Source organism: Diabrotica virgifera, chromosome 4 (genome assembly GCF_917563875.1).
Source record: "Diabrotica virgifera virgifera chromosome 4, PGI_DIABVI_V3a".
In the NCBI taxonomy this organism is placed as follows: Eukaryota; Metazoa; Arthropoda; class Insecta; order Coleoptera; family Chrysomelidae; genus Diabrotica; species Diabrotica virgifera.
Genome location: NC_065446.1, coordinates 107,025,191 through 107,038,068, shown reverse-complemented (window position 1 = coordinate 107,038,068; position 12,878 = coordinate 107,025,191). Strand labels below are relative to the sequence as shown.

General features: G+C 33.9%; 1 protein-coding gene across 2 annotated transcripts in view; it reads left to right on the top strand.

Moving 5' to 3' along the window:
• LOC114325667 (magnesium transporter NIPA2) overlaps positions 1-12,878 on the top strand; it is a 59,295-nt gene that overhangs the window by 33,020 nt on the left and 13,397 nt on the right. For both annotated transcript variants that reach the window (XM_028273786.2, XM_050648327.1), the window contains exon 4: positions 12,310-12,667. In XM_028273786.2, the coding sequence (XP_028129587.1) occupies positions 12,310-12,667 (358 nt within the window). The remainder of the gene's footprint in view (positions 1-12,309; positions 12,668-12,878) is intronic.

The window sequence follows — 12,878 nt, the reverse complement described above, 5'->3', positions numbered from 1 at the left end:
GGAATAAAATGGAATTGGAAAGAAGAACAGGAGGAAGCTTTCGAAACATTAAAACGAGAATTCGCAAAAGGAACGAAAATATACCACCCCATTTACAATTTACCTTTTATACTCCGAACTGATGCGTCCATACAAAAATTTGCAGGAGTTCTGTCTCAAATACAAAACGACCAAGAAGTGCCGATATGTTTTATATCGCGAGTGACTAAAACACATGAGAGAAAATATAGTGTTACAGAATTGGAGTTTGCCAGTGTACTATATTGCGTAAACAAATTGAGGTTTTACTTATTGGGAGCAAAATTCACAATCGAAACAGACCATGCAGCTTTAGTACATATCATGAAGAATAGATTAGTAAATAATAGAATACATAGAGGCATTCTATTATTACAGGAGTATGATTTTGAGTTCCGATATATAAAAGGAAAAGACAACATAATAGCCGACGCTCTAACACGGGATGAGGACACCGGAAAAAAGGAAACAATTACTCTACAGGTGGGACTAAATAGATTAATACAAGAAGAAGGGATATATTCGTTAAATGAGATAAGGACAAACCAAGAAGACCTAGAGGAAAGAGAGAAAAGAAGAGCGGAAATAGAAAATGACATATATTTTAAGAGAATAGACGGAAAGGAACTATATTTAGTGACACAGACATTGGCCGAAAAGATAATAAAGAAATTACATGAGGACAATGGGCATATCGGTAGCAGAAAAGTTTGGCTCGTTTTTAGGGAAAATTACATCAGCCGACAGGATTACCGCATTGCAAAGGAAATTACCCAGAAGTGCGATGTATGTCAAAAATATAAGAGTCGGAATTTCAAAAACGAAAATGTTGCCAAAAATATTGAAGCCCGAAACAAACTAGACATTGTAGCAATAGATATGTTAAGCGATCTAATTATGACCACTAAAAGGAACAAACATATTCTGGTAATGGTGGATGTGTTTTCAAAATACGTAAAATTATATAGTTGCCGCACCACAAAGGGGGAGGAAATATTAAGAAAAATCGACAATTTTATAGCCATAGTAGGAACACCAAAAAAGATTCTACTGGACAATGCAACGTATTTCCGAAATGATCGTTTCAAGGGACAACTTCGAGAACGAGGAATAGAGACAAATTTTGTCAGCATCAGGCATCCACAGAGTAATCCTTCGGAACGATTCATACAGGAAGTGACGAAATTTCTTCGCATTGCAACAGATGGTCAACATCGCCACTGGGACAGGAAAATGGCGGAAATAGAAAGGTATCTAAATACAATTCCGAGCACAGTAACAAAAGAGACCCCAGAATACATCATGAAGGGTGTACTGCCGATAAGGCCATGGGAAGACCAAGAGCCAAAAGAATATCAACAGGTGATTGAAACCGTACAGAGAAGATTACGGCGAAGCAACGAAAAATATATCCAAAGACAGGAACAAAATAGAAAAAGAAGACCAGTGACTTTCCAAAAGGGTGAAAAAGTACTCGTGAGGGCATTACGAGTATCAAATCTTCCTGGGGGCATTTGCGCAAAGTTGATGCCTGTTTTCGAAGGCCCGTACATCGTGAATAATGAAAATGGGATAAATAGTTATGAGTTGAGGCACAGGAACTCGGAAAAGATCCGAGGAATTTATAATATTCACGATGTATACAAATATCACGAATGAAAGACAGAATTACATGAAGTAGATAGTAAGTTAGGATATAAGACGTAGATTAAAGTAAGGAAATATACAGGGAGTTGGTTTTGCCTCGAGAAAATTTATTTAAAAATGCAGATAAATTTTATCGAATACAAGGCGGGGATTTGTTATATTTCTATTTGATATAAAAATTAAAATTTGATAATTATAAACAAAAGTCACTTTAATATAAAATATTTTTAATTTTCTCAACCACGGGCATATAAATTTAGAACAACCTGTATACAACAAATTGTTATATTTAATTTTAAGAAGTGATTAAAACGATACTCGGAACAATGCGCTTAAAATAAAACTAAAGTGAAATCGAAAATAGGTCATTATCGTTGTTCGCGGAAGGTTCAATCATTAGCCGATGCTAAAGAAGACTTAGTGAAAGTAGATAATAGATCATTAAATTTTGTAATTAGTAGAAAGTAATTTTTAGAATGGGAATTAACTATTTTCTTTGAAATCCATTAAGCATATTTAGAAAGTTTAAAAATTGGTTTTGAGGAATACTGCGAATGAGAGTTGGTGGTGGAATTTTGATTTGGGAATCTGGAAGGGATATTTAGAAAGGAGGGGAATGAATGACAAATAGAGATCAGAATGTTTTGAGCTGTCGAGAAGTGAAGTCGAGTAGTAGACGGTAGTGTTCGAGGAGTGAGAAAGTCGGTGTAGTTCCGTGAGTGTGGAGTATCTATCGTAGAACGAGAGGTAGGCCAAGTTGAGAGTAAAAGAACCTCCTTGAGCCAAGAGTTCCCGGTAGCTGATTGCAGTTTCGAAAAAGGTAGAAGACAGCATCACAACAGAAGCAGGAAACGAGAGCTATACGAGTTAGTTTCAGAGGAGAACATTACTGGAAGCCAGGACGAGGTTTGATTGCAGCCAAGGACAGCAGGAAACGGGTCTTATGTGAAGACATTCTCAGTGCACCAAAAAAAAGGTCAGTCTCATTTGTTTGGACATGAATGTATGGGTTTTTTCGTAGTAAATACCACATTTAAAATTGAGGAAACATAATCAATAATATCAGAAAAGCTTCATCAAACTTAAATAGAATTGTTGCTGATAAATCATAATAGTTAAATGTTAATAAAAACTTTCAATTGGAAATCAAAAGGAAATAAGATTCCCATGTATAAATGTTATGTTTAAGAATAATAAGATATAGCAAATATTAAGCAGTGATTGCCATTTAAATAAAATAAACAATATTTTGATTACAATTGTAACCCATATGTGTTATTATTCTACTCTTTTCTTTCCTATCCCGATTAGGAACCATTAAGAAATACTTAGAAGCCACGTATGTAAGTAATTAATTTTATAAAAAAGCCCTGAGATTGAAAACATATTGATATGTGATCTGGTAAATTAATTAGATTATTATTAAAGCATTGATTAAATTAAATGACATATAAAATTATTATCTCATATCAATAATCAAGATCACAACAATATACATCATGTTTTTCACTTTTTTACGTACTATATTTTTGATAAGAAGTTTTTTCCGACCAAATACTTACTTTTTGAGTTATTTGCGAAAAACCGTCTGAAAACGTGGTTATTTTGTAGAAAAATTGACATAATATTCACTCACAAATAACTCGAAAAGTATTAACTTGGTGAAAAAAACTTTATAGAAGAAAAGTTGCTTAGAATTAGTCATTTTATCCATTGTTGGACTTATTTTGAACATATATTTTTCACCCCCAAAAGGGGGTGAAACTCACCCCTAGGGCAAAAGCACACATCGGCACAATATCACTTTTTTTTCTTTGACTGGTTAGCTATGTGTATGCCAAATTTCATGTCAATCCAAGCGGTTCTTTAAAATTTAGAGTTTTGCAATATTTTACCTTCAAAGAACGTTACCTATACAATCCTAAAACTGAAATTATTTTAATAATTTCGCTTTACTGCGGACTCGGACCTGCTTTAATCTAGTCTTACGATAATAAAAGTTACGATTTTTTTTAAAGTATTAGGCGCATATTCCTGCAAAGTTTAATCGCAAAAGTTGAGTGAGAGTTTGAAATTTAGCTTTTTAATCAAGTTTATGTTAAAATGTAGAGTACAAAGAACAAAATGTTTTATAGAAATAAAAAATCTTGCAACTTTTAATTTTAAGAAAAAACGTGATTTAATTTTTTTTATTTTTAGGGTAAAATGGCGATTTTGACAATGTTTCCCCACTTAATTCAAAATAAACCTCATTTTCGTTTTCAGCACCATCAAAAACATAAAGTATGACCAAAATTAGCCATTCACCACACCGTGGTCAGTATCTCGAGAAATAAGTGGTTTTTTTTGGGAGTCCCACTCGTCCATAAAGTCACATAACTTTTTTCCTATTGTATATTTTGGACTTGAATTTTTCCAGAAAACTTCTTCATGAGTTATGTTTTTTTGCTGTGTTGTTTAAAATTACAAACTGAAAAGTTTTTCACTCAACTTTTTTAAGTAAACATGAAACTAACAAAATCTGACGATAAAATGTTTAAAAATTAACAACTCCTCTTTTAATATTTTAAACATTTAGGACAAATCTCATTGTTATTTAAATATTTTAAAGATGACACAGTAAAATTTTGAAAAGGAAATATTTACAGCGACCAAACATAAAGCGAGTCAAATTTGAAAAATTATCAAAATTGATTTTTCGCGTTTTTGCATAACATTTGACTTTTGAACACGTTCCACCAATTTTAGATAAAAATAAACTTCATGATTCAGCGACCTCGAAAACATAAAGAATGGTCAAAATTTTCCATTCACCTTAAAGTTTATTTCCGTGGTCGGTATATCGTCATTTTAGGGGTTGTTGCCGCTCGCCTATATGCAGTTATACCACTTTTCCTCTGAGCGGCTCACATGTACATGCCTCACTCTTACAAAAAAATATTTTTTTTCACTGGAAGACCAAGAATCTTTCTTCTTCTTATATAAGGCCTCTTGGCCTTTTCTTAACCGATTTTGAGATTGTATTCGTAGCTGTGATGTTGACTGCCAGCTATCTCGCCACCTTTTAAAGGGCCTTCCTATTGGTCTCTTGCCTGTTGGCTTCGAATCCCTGGCTATACGGGCTATTCTCTCGCTGTCCATTCTCCTCACATGCTGATTCCACTCTCGTCGTCTCTATCTTCCCCACCAAGAATAACTCAAAATTTAGTGTCTACAATATGGAAACTACAAATATGCTTTTCGAAATATCCATTTCGTTACATTCCATTCCGCGATAAGAAACGACCTGCTTTATTGGGCTCTTTATATAGAAATGCACATATTACTTAGTACAGTTTTACAGGAATATCTGAAATCGGGAAGGCCACTCAGGTAGCAAATAAAGGAGAGGGGATTTCAGTCGAATGCGTTGGTGCAACGAGTAAACATTCATTTAAAATGCATTTGGACGAAATCCGTGGTTTTGTGACATTGCCAGATAAAATCGTCAAATAATTGTTTATTTAGAATAGATTTAATATTTTCAACCAAAACTTTTCGTTTATAAATTCGCAAAGTCCGTTCGTTCGTGTGTCGCCGCTCCTGCAATATTTAGAGGCCACCTAGCGATGGATTCCTATGTAGTTTTGTCTTCTGAATCCAAATCTGAAAACGGCATTTCGCTATCTCTAACTATCTTCGAGATATTCGACCTCAAAGTCGTCATTGTGACGTCACAAGCCTTCTTTAAATATTCATTTTCTTCCGACGGAGAAACGTCAACTCAACTTGTTTTCGTTTGACGCAACTAAACGTCAAAATAAAATTGAAATGTCAAATTTTCAACGAAAGCCTTGTTTATTTTGTAGTTATTTATTTTGCAATAAAATAGTTTAAGAGGAAACAGTAGCAATCAACAGGTAGCGAAAACGCGTTCCAAGATTGCGGCTGTAATTTTGAATATTTTTTCGAGATATTTGGTACACGTATTCGTAATATAATAAAGAATGGAGGTACAGAGCCCAATTTGAAAAATATATTAATATGTGGAAATTACTCTGTAATTAAATACAGTATTAAAAAAACGAGCCTGTACCGCCATTAAGAAGAACAAAAAATACACTTTCTTCAAATAAACATTTTTATCCGATGCCTAGATTTTGTGTATTTTGGAACTACTAATGAAATAAAAAATTTTAGTAGTTCCAAAAAGAGACACAAAATCTAGGCATCGGATAAAAAAGTGTATTTGAAGAAAGTGTATTTTTTTGTTCTTTTTAATGGCGGTACAGGCTCGTTTTTTTAATATTGTATTTAATTACAGAGTAATTTCCACATATTAATATATCCCGAAAAAATATTCAAAATTACAGCCGCAATCTTGGAACGCGTTTTTGCTACCTGTTGATCGCTACTGTATCACCTTAAATATTAATTTTCTGGCAAATATTTATATAAATAAATATAAATAATGGTATATCCGCTTCAACATCACATTCGGCTATTTATTATATTATTATATACAGCGTGTCTACTTAAGTGGGACACATATTATGGGAAACTTTTTTATTTTTAATTTTACGAAAAAATGTATGTCAAAAAATGTAGGTGTAGCATTACTAATACATCAAAAATCCAAAATCACATCAAAGAGTGTCAATTATGTATCGGAAATAATTGTCACAGCAAAAATTAGAATGGAAAAGGAAGACCTGAACATCATCGGAGTATACGGCCCAGAAAATAACAAGCCTCAAACAACAAGGGAAATCTTTTATGACGAATTACAACAAGTAGTAGATCAAGTTAGAGGGAAGATGATAATACTGGGGGATTTTAACGCTCGAATAGGTAACCAAGTAATACCCGGAATTAAGCAAAAACACAATGAAAATGTTAAAAACGAAAATGGAGAACTGATGATAAACTTCTGCACAAATAACGAACTTAAAATAAACAACACATTTTTTGACCACAAAGACCAACACCAATATACATTCAATAACACCCGTGGACAAAGATCTATGATAGATTATGTTGTAACCAACAGAGATATACATTCATCAAAAATAATCGACGTAAGATGCCTCAACTCAGCAGATGTAGGTAGCGACCATAGCCTAGTATTATGTAAAATAGGAATCATTATGAAATATTTCACACCTAAGAGGGCAGCACCAACACAAACAAAAATCAAAGTCGAAGGACTACATACGGAATCCACGGAATACTTATACAGGAAAAGAATATCAGAGAAGATTGCTGAGAATGGAATATTAGAAAACGATAACATCGATGAAAGCTGGCAAAAACTCAAAAATAACATAATCGACGCTACAACAGAATCAGTTGGAGAGAGAAAAGTAACGAATACTCACATATTAAAGAAGAAAACCCCGTGGTTTAGAGAGGAAGTTAAGATAAAATGCGAAGAAAAGAAGAAAGCCTTTTTATAATACAGAACAAAACAAACACAACAGGCATACAACCACTACAAACGAATCAGAAACGAAACGAATACTTTAGTGAGACAAATAAAAAGGGAGCACTGGCAGAGTTTCTCAAAACAGATGGAACACGACTTCTACGGAACACAAAAAGAAGTATGGAGAATGATCAGAGGGCAAAGAAAGGAGATGAACGAATTAATAAAAGCGAAACACATTCAGAAGGAAACATGGGCAGACTACTTCCGATCTCTATTTGCTAAAGGTGACGATAATGAACCACCAACACCTGAAGTTACGTCAAACGAAGGAATAAACATCGAGGAAGGAGAGGTAAAGGAAGCATTAAGAAAATTAAAAAATAGAAAATCTCCAGGAGAGGACAGAATATCGAACGAACTCCTAAAGTACGGAGGACAAGATCTAACTAAACAACTATTAAAACTAATACAAAAAATAATAGAACAAAACAGAATACCACAAGAATGGAGATCAAGCATCCTAATACCTCTCTTCAAAAAAGGAGACAAATCAGACCGGGAGAATTACAGAGGGATTAACTTATTAAACACAACATTACAATTAACAACAAAAGTGATAACAAACAAATTGAATGAAATTATAACATTAGCAGAAGAACAAGGTTTTAGGTCGGGAAGGTCATGCACTGACGCTATATTTATAATGAGGCAAGTTCAAGAGAAATCGTTGGAATATAACAAACCGGCATATTTATGTTTCGTGGACCTTAAGAAAGTGTTTGACAGGGTCACATTAAAGGACGTTATCCACTTGTTATACTCGAGAGAGGTACCTCTGGGAATGATTAAAACGATAGAAAACATCTACCAGAACAACACAATAAAAGTAAAAGGGGAAGATGAACTAACTGACCCAGTTGAAGCCGGCAATGGGATAAGACATAAGACAGGGGGATTCCTTGAGTCCTTCATTGTTCAACCTGATCATGGACGAAATAATAAAAAAATACTATACCAAATGGGAGAAAAACAACTTAAAATAATCTGCTGTGCGGACGATGCAATACTAATCTCTCAAAGTGAAGATGATTTACAACGTATGCTGCACCAATTCAACATAATCACCAGAAAATTTAACATGTTAATTTCCTCAAAAAAGACAAAATGCATGGTTATAACAGCAGATCCAATAAGATGTAAATTGGAGCTTGAAGGTCAGATAATAGAACAAGTGATGGAGTTTAAATATCTAGGCATCACACTATCTAGCTACGGAAGACTCGAAACAGAAGTGGAAGATCAAGTGAATAGAGCAAACAGAGCCGCAGGTTGCCTGAATGACACAATATGGAGAAATAAAAATATCGGAAAAGAAATGAAAGGAAGAATTTACAAAACAGTCATCAGACCAATAATGACATACGCGGCAGAAACACGACCCGACACAGAGAGGACAAAAAGATTGCTCGAAACAGCGGAGATGAAAACCCTTCGAAAAATCGATGGTAAGACTCTATGGGACAGAGCTCGAAGTACAGATATACGACGGAGATGCAAGGTGGATAACATTAATAACTGGGTAAGAAACAGAAGAATAGAATGGAATGACCACATAAGCCGAATGACAACAAATAGGGTAGTCAGGACAGCGAGAGACGGCTCCCCAATAGGAATACGATCAGTGGGAAGACCACGAAAACGATGAAACGACAACTTACTAGAGGCACATTGAAAAAACAGACAGAGTCATGTCTATACAAAAAGAAGAAGAAGTATGTCAAAAAATATGAAGTTCGATCAAGATTAAAGTATCTTTATTTTTCACAATATTGAAAAATGTTATTATAAAAAGTTGTTTGGAGTTAAAAACTATGTTCTAATATATGCAATTACTTGTACATCCTTCTAATGAAAAAAAAAATATTTGAATTTTTTTCTCAAATTACGGATACCAACATCATTTTCATTTATATTTTCATATTTTATTATTAATTTTACGAAGACAAGTTATTCTTCATAAAAAGATCTGCATGGTCTAAAATCTAAAATGCAATGATCATATTATATCAAATTTTATCAATTTTATTCGAGATATGTCAAAAAATATGAATTTCGCTCGAGAGTAAAGGACCTTTATAGTTCACAATATTTAAATTAGGATATAATTGCATATTATAACATAGCTTTTAATACTAAACAACTTTTCACAATAAAAATTTTCCATATTGTGAATTTAAATACGTAAATAAACAAAGTTTTCGTTATGATAATGCTCGCATTTTCAGCTTGTTTTTAATTAACATGAATATTATAAGTGCAGTGAAAAATAGGACACTAAGTGCACAATCCCGTGAAATTATACGCAATGTTTTAAAACTTACGCAGGAGAAAGCAGAAGGAAATTTTACTATGAAACACATAACAAATACACTTCTACATGAAAATAGCGCACCACCTTAAAAATTGGTCATTTTTAAACCTGTAAACCTGTTGTCCGATTTAAGTGATCTTTTAGCATGTATTAACCTTATTCTTTAATAATATCGCTGTAATCATATTACCAGAGAACGGCAGTTCTCGTCAGTGGCGCACAATACCCCTACATGCGACACTATACATATATACACGAAATTTTCAATTTTCTAAATCTGAATTGAAAATTGGGCCAAATCCCATCTCAAAGTTTAGGAGAAGACTCGCCCATCCATATGTCAACTCTCCATTTTGGTCCAAGGGTGTGAATTTTACGGCCCTTCCCATTTAGGGTCTGTTTTTCGTTCTCGTCCCCAAAACTCCCAAAAATTTCAAAAATTTAAGTCCGACCTTTGCGACTTATGATAGTACTGATCATTATCTTTCCAACGCATGTCTAATTTTAAAAATCGGTTTTGCCATTCAAAAGTTACCGATCTCAGAACTATGACTCAATTTTTATTTAAAAAGGGGAAAATGTTTGTGGATATGACATGTATGTATGTGTGTGGAAAAGTTACACCAATCTGAATTTTTTTCTGTGTTTCAAGAGGGGATCAGAGTCCAGGATTCAGAACCGGTAATGTTTGTGACTTTTGACCACCCATAAACCAGCTATAGGGCTAGGTAGATACAAAATGGCATATTTTTTAGGCGTATATATCTTAGGTTCAAGGACAGACAGAAAACCGCAACTACACCAAATCAATAGCGTTGAGTTAAGCTTTCAAATGGTGCCTAAGCGGTCAAGATCATATACGGCTCAGTATAGCCGAAAAACTGAAAAATTAAACTTTAAAAATTTTGGTTTTTCGACAAATACTCAAAATTTCAACATACGAATTGCGCCAATAACTTAGCGTTTGTCGGAGGACTCTAGATGCGTCTAACGGTGTTTATATCTGAAGGGTACACGGGAAAAACCGGCTAAGTCCATTTTTGTAGAAATTGCATTTTTTTCGCAATCATGTAGTAAATTCCAGTTTGCATCTTCTGCAACCTTTAAACAAGGCAATAACAAGAAAAGTCACGAGAAAAAGCCCATAAATATATGCCCATACACGAGAAAAATAAGCTAAGTCCACGCGGTACAGGAAAACGTAAAGCTAAGTCCAAAATATCGAGACGCAACGGCTTCCTTATTTCGGTATCAATCAGACGGTCAATCATAACAACGCCACATAAACAGAATATTATTTTATTTTCTTTAATCCGGAGAATTAAAAAATTACTGTAAAGTAATTGTTTTTTTATTATTGAACAAGCAGCCAAGTCACTACCCTTTAAGATACAATGCTGGATTCGCAGGGCTGGAATTATTATAGCAAAGTTAAACTATTCGCAGAATGTAAAAAATGTGGCTTCTTTTATAGTGTTTTTGTTATAAGTCTAACACTCAAGCTAGCGACAAAGATACAACGGACTAAATGTTAAAACATCCAATAACTCAAAATGGTTAATCTGTGACTTAGCCGGTTTTTTCCGTGTACCCTTTATCTGGAATACCTCATATCTGGAAAAATTTGAATTTTGAAGTTGTAGGCTTCATAAGTATGATCAAATCTATTTCTTATGGGAAAATCGGTTTTTTAAGCTCAATAATTCCTGTAATACCTTCAGTTATCATACTTGACCTTGGATGCATCAGATACTACTTGTCAATACGTTTCAAACTCATGTTTAATGATCAAAATCGGTTAAGCCGTTCAGAAGTTATCGAGCTCCAAAAGTATAATCCATTTAACCATTATCGCCGAAATGGTTTATGTAGTTGTAGTGGTTACGACGCTAAGTTTGATCGGGCAATCCGAGTTCATTTGCCCGAAATTTTGCCGAAAAATAAAATAAATTATCATAAATAATTCTAAGTTATTATTAATTTAAATTGATTCATTCATATTCATTTATTTAATAGTTAATTAAATTCAATCATTTAGAATTTGTTTGCATTTTTATAATGCAAAATAACTTTACATACATAAAATTCCCTACCTAGAAGGTCTTGTCAATAGTCTTTCAATGTCAAATTTCAAACAGTCCGTTTCCTACTGTCTTCAACATAACCATTTAGTTTGAAGCCAAGATGAAGACTCCATTTTGGTTTATTTACACTTTAATCTTGTAACATCGACTTATTGTCACTCTCGATGATACTGGTAAGGTCATTCGACCTACCACAGTAGCTAGTTTCAACTACTTTGGATCTGGAGTAAGTAACCACATGTTGTAATTTTTCATAACTTTTTAACACTCAAAATATAACTTTGTCATTCTTATACAGTGGTTTACTTATTTTAGACTTTAACCTGATGGTGGACTGATTAGTCCGAAAACGTTTGTTTGTATCGTATCAGTGATGTACCCACTTTAAGTCCAACTTGGATCTTTTTTAGAAAAATGTTTAAATAAATTATATACCATTTACAAAGGAAGATTTTTACTTCTTTAGTAAAAAGATCAGTTTGATTGGTACACCCGGTACTATTACATCGATATTGTTAAAGAATAAAGCTATAACATATTTAAAAAATCACTTAAATCGGACAACAGGTTTAGGAAATTCCATACATCAAAAATGACCCAATTTTAAGGTGGTGCCTTAATTTCTTGGAGAAGTGTAAAATATCAAAAAGCTTTTAAAATCCGATTAATCTGACAACGTCGCGTAACCAAAGTTTTCGATCGGTCTGATCTTCACGATTTCAGATATTTCTGCCCACTTGTACATTTAATTTTTTTGACCGCAGTTTTTAAATTTTTTGCAGCCTTAGGTATAAATCAACCAGCAAACTACTGGTTACCCTTCTCGCTGTGCATCATAGTACTTCTATGCATTTGTTTACAAATGAACTACCTAAACAAAGCACTCGATCTCTTCAGCACTAGCGTAGTAACGCCAATATACTACGTACTGTTCACGACTCTAGTCATTATAGCTTCGTCTATTTTGTTCGAAGAATGGAAGGTGATGAGCGGCGTCGACATGCTGGGTGCCGTATGCGGATTCCTGGTGACGGTCGTCGCCATATTTCTTTTGAATGCCTTCAAGGATACTTCAAATGGGCAAATGGTTCAGAGAACTAACTCTGTCCAAAGTGGATCTGTCGGTAGCTATGGAGCTAGGTCTGTTTAATTTTTGTTTTGGGCTATAAAAACCGCTTTTTTTTACCTAAACTTAACCGCAAAAGTTTGGCACCACCAAAAAATATGCCCATTTCATAGTTGATTTTCTCGTGAACGGATTAACGGATTTCACTAAGTTTTTTTTTAATATTTTACATTTTTCTTTGGTATTTACACTGTTGGCCAAGTAGATACTCAAACTTCTTTTTTT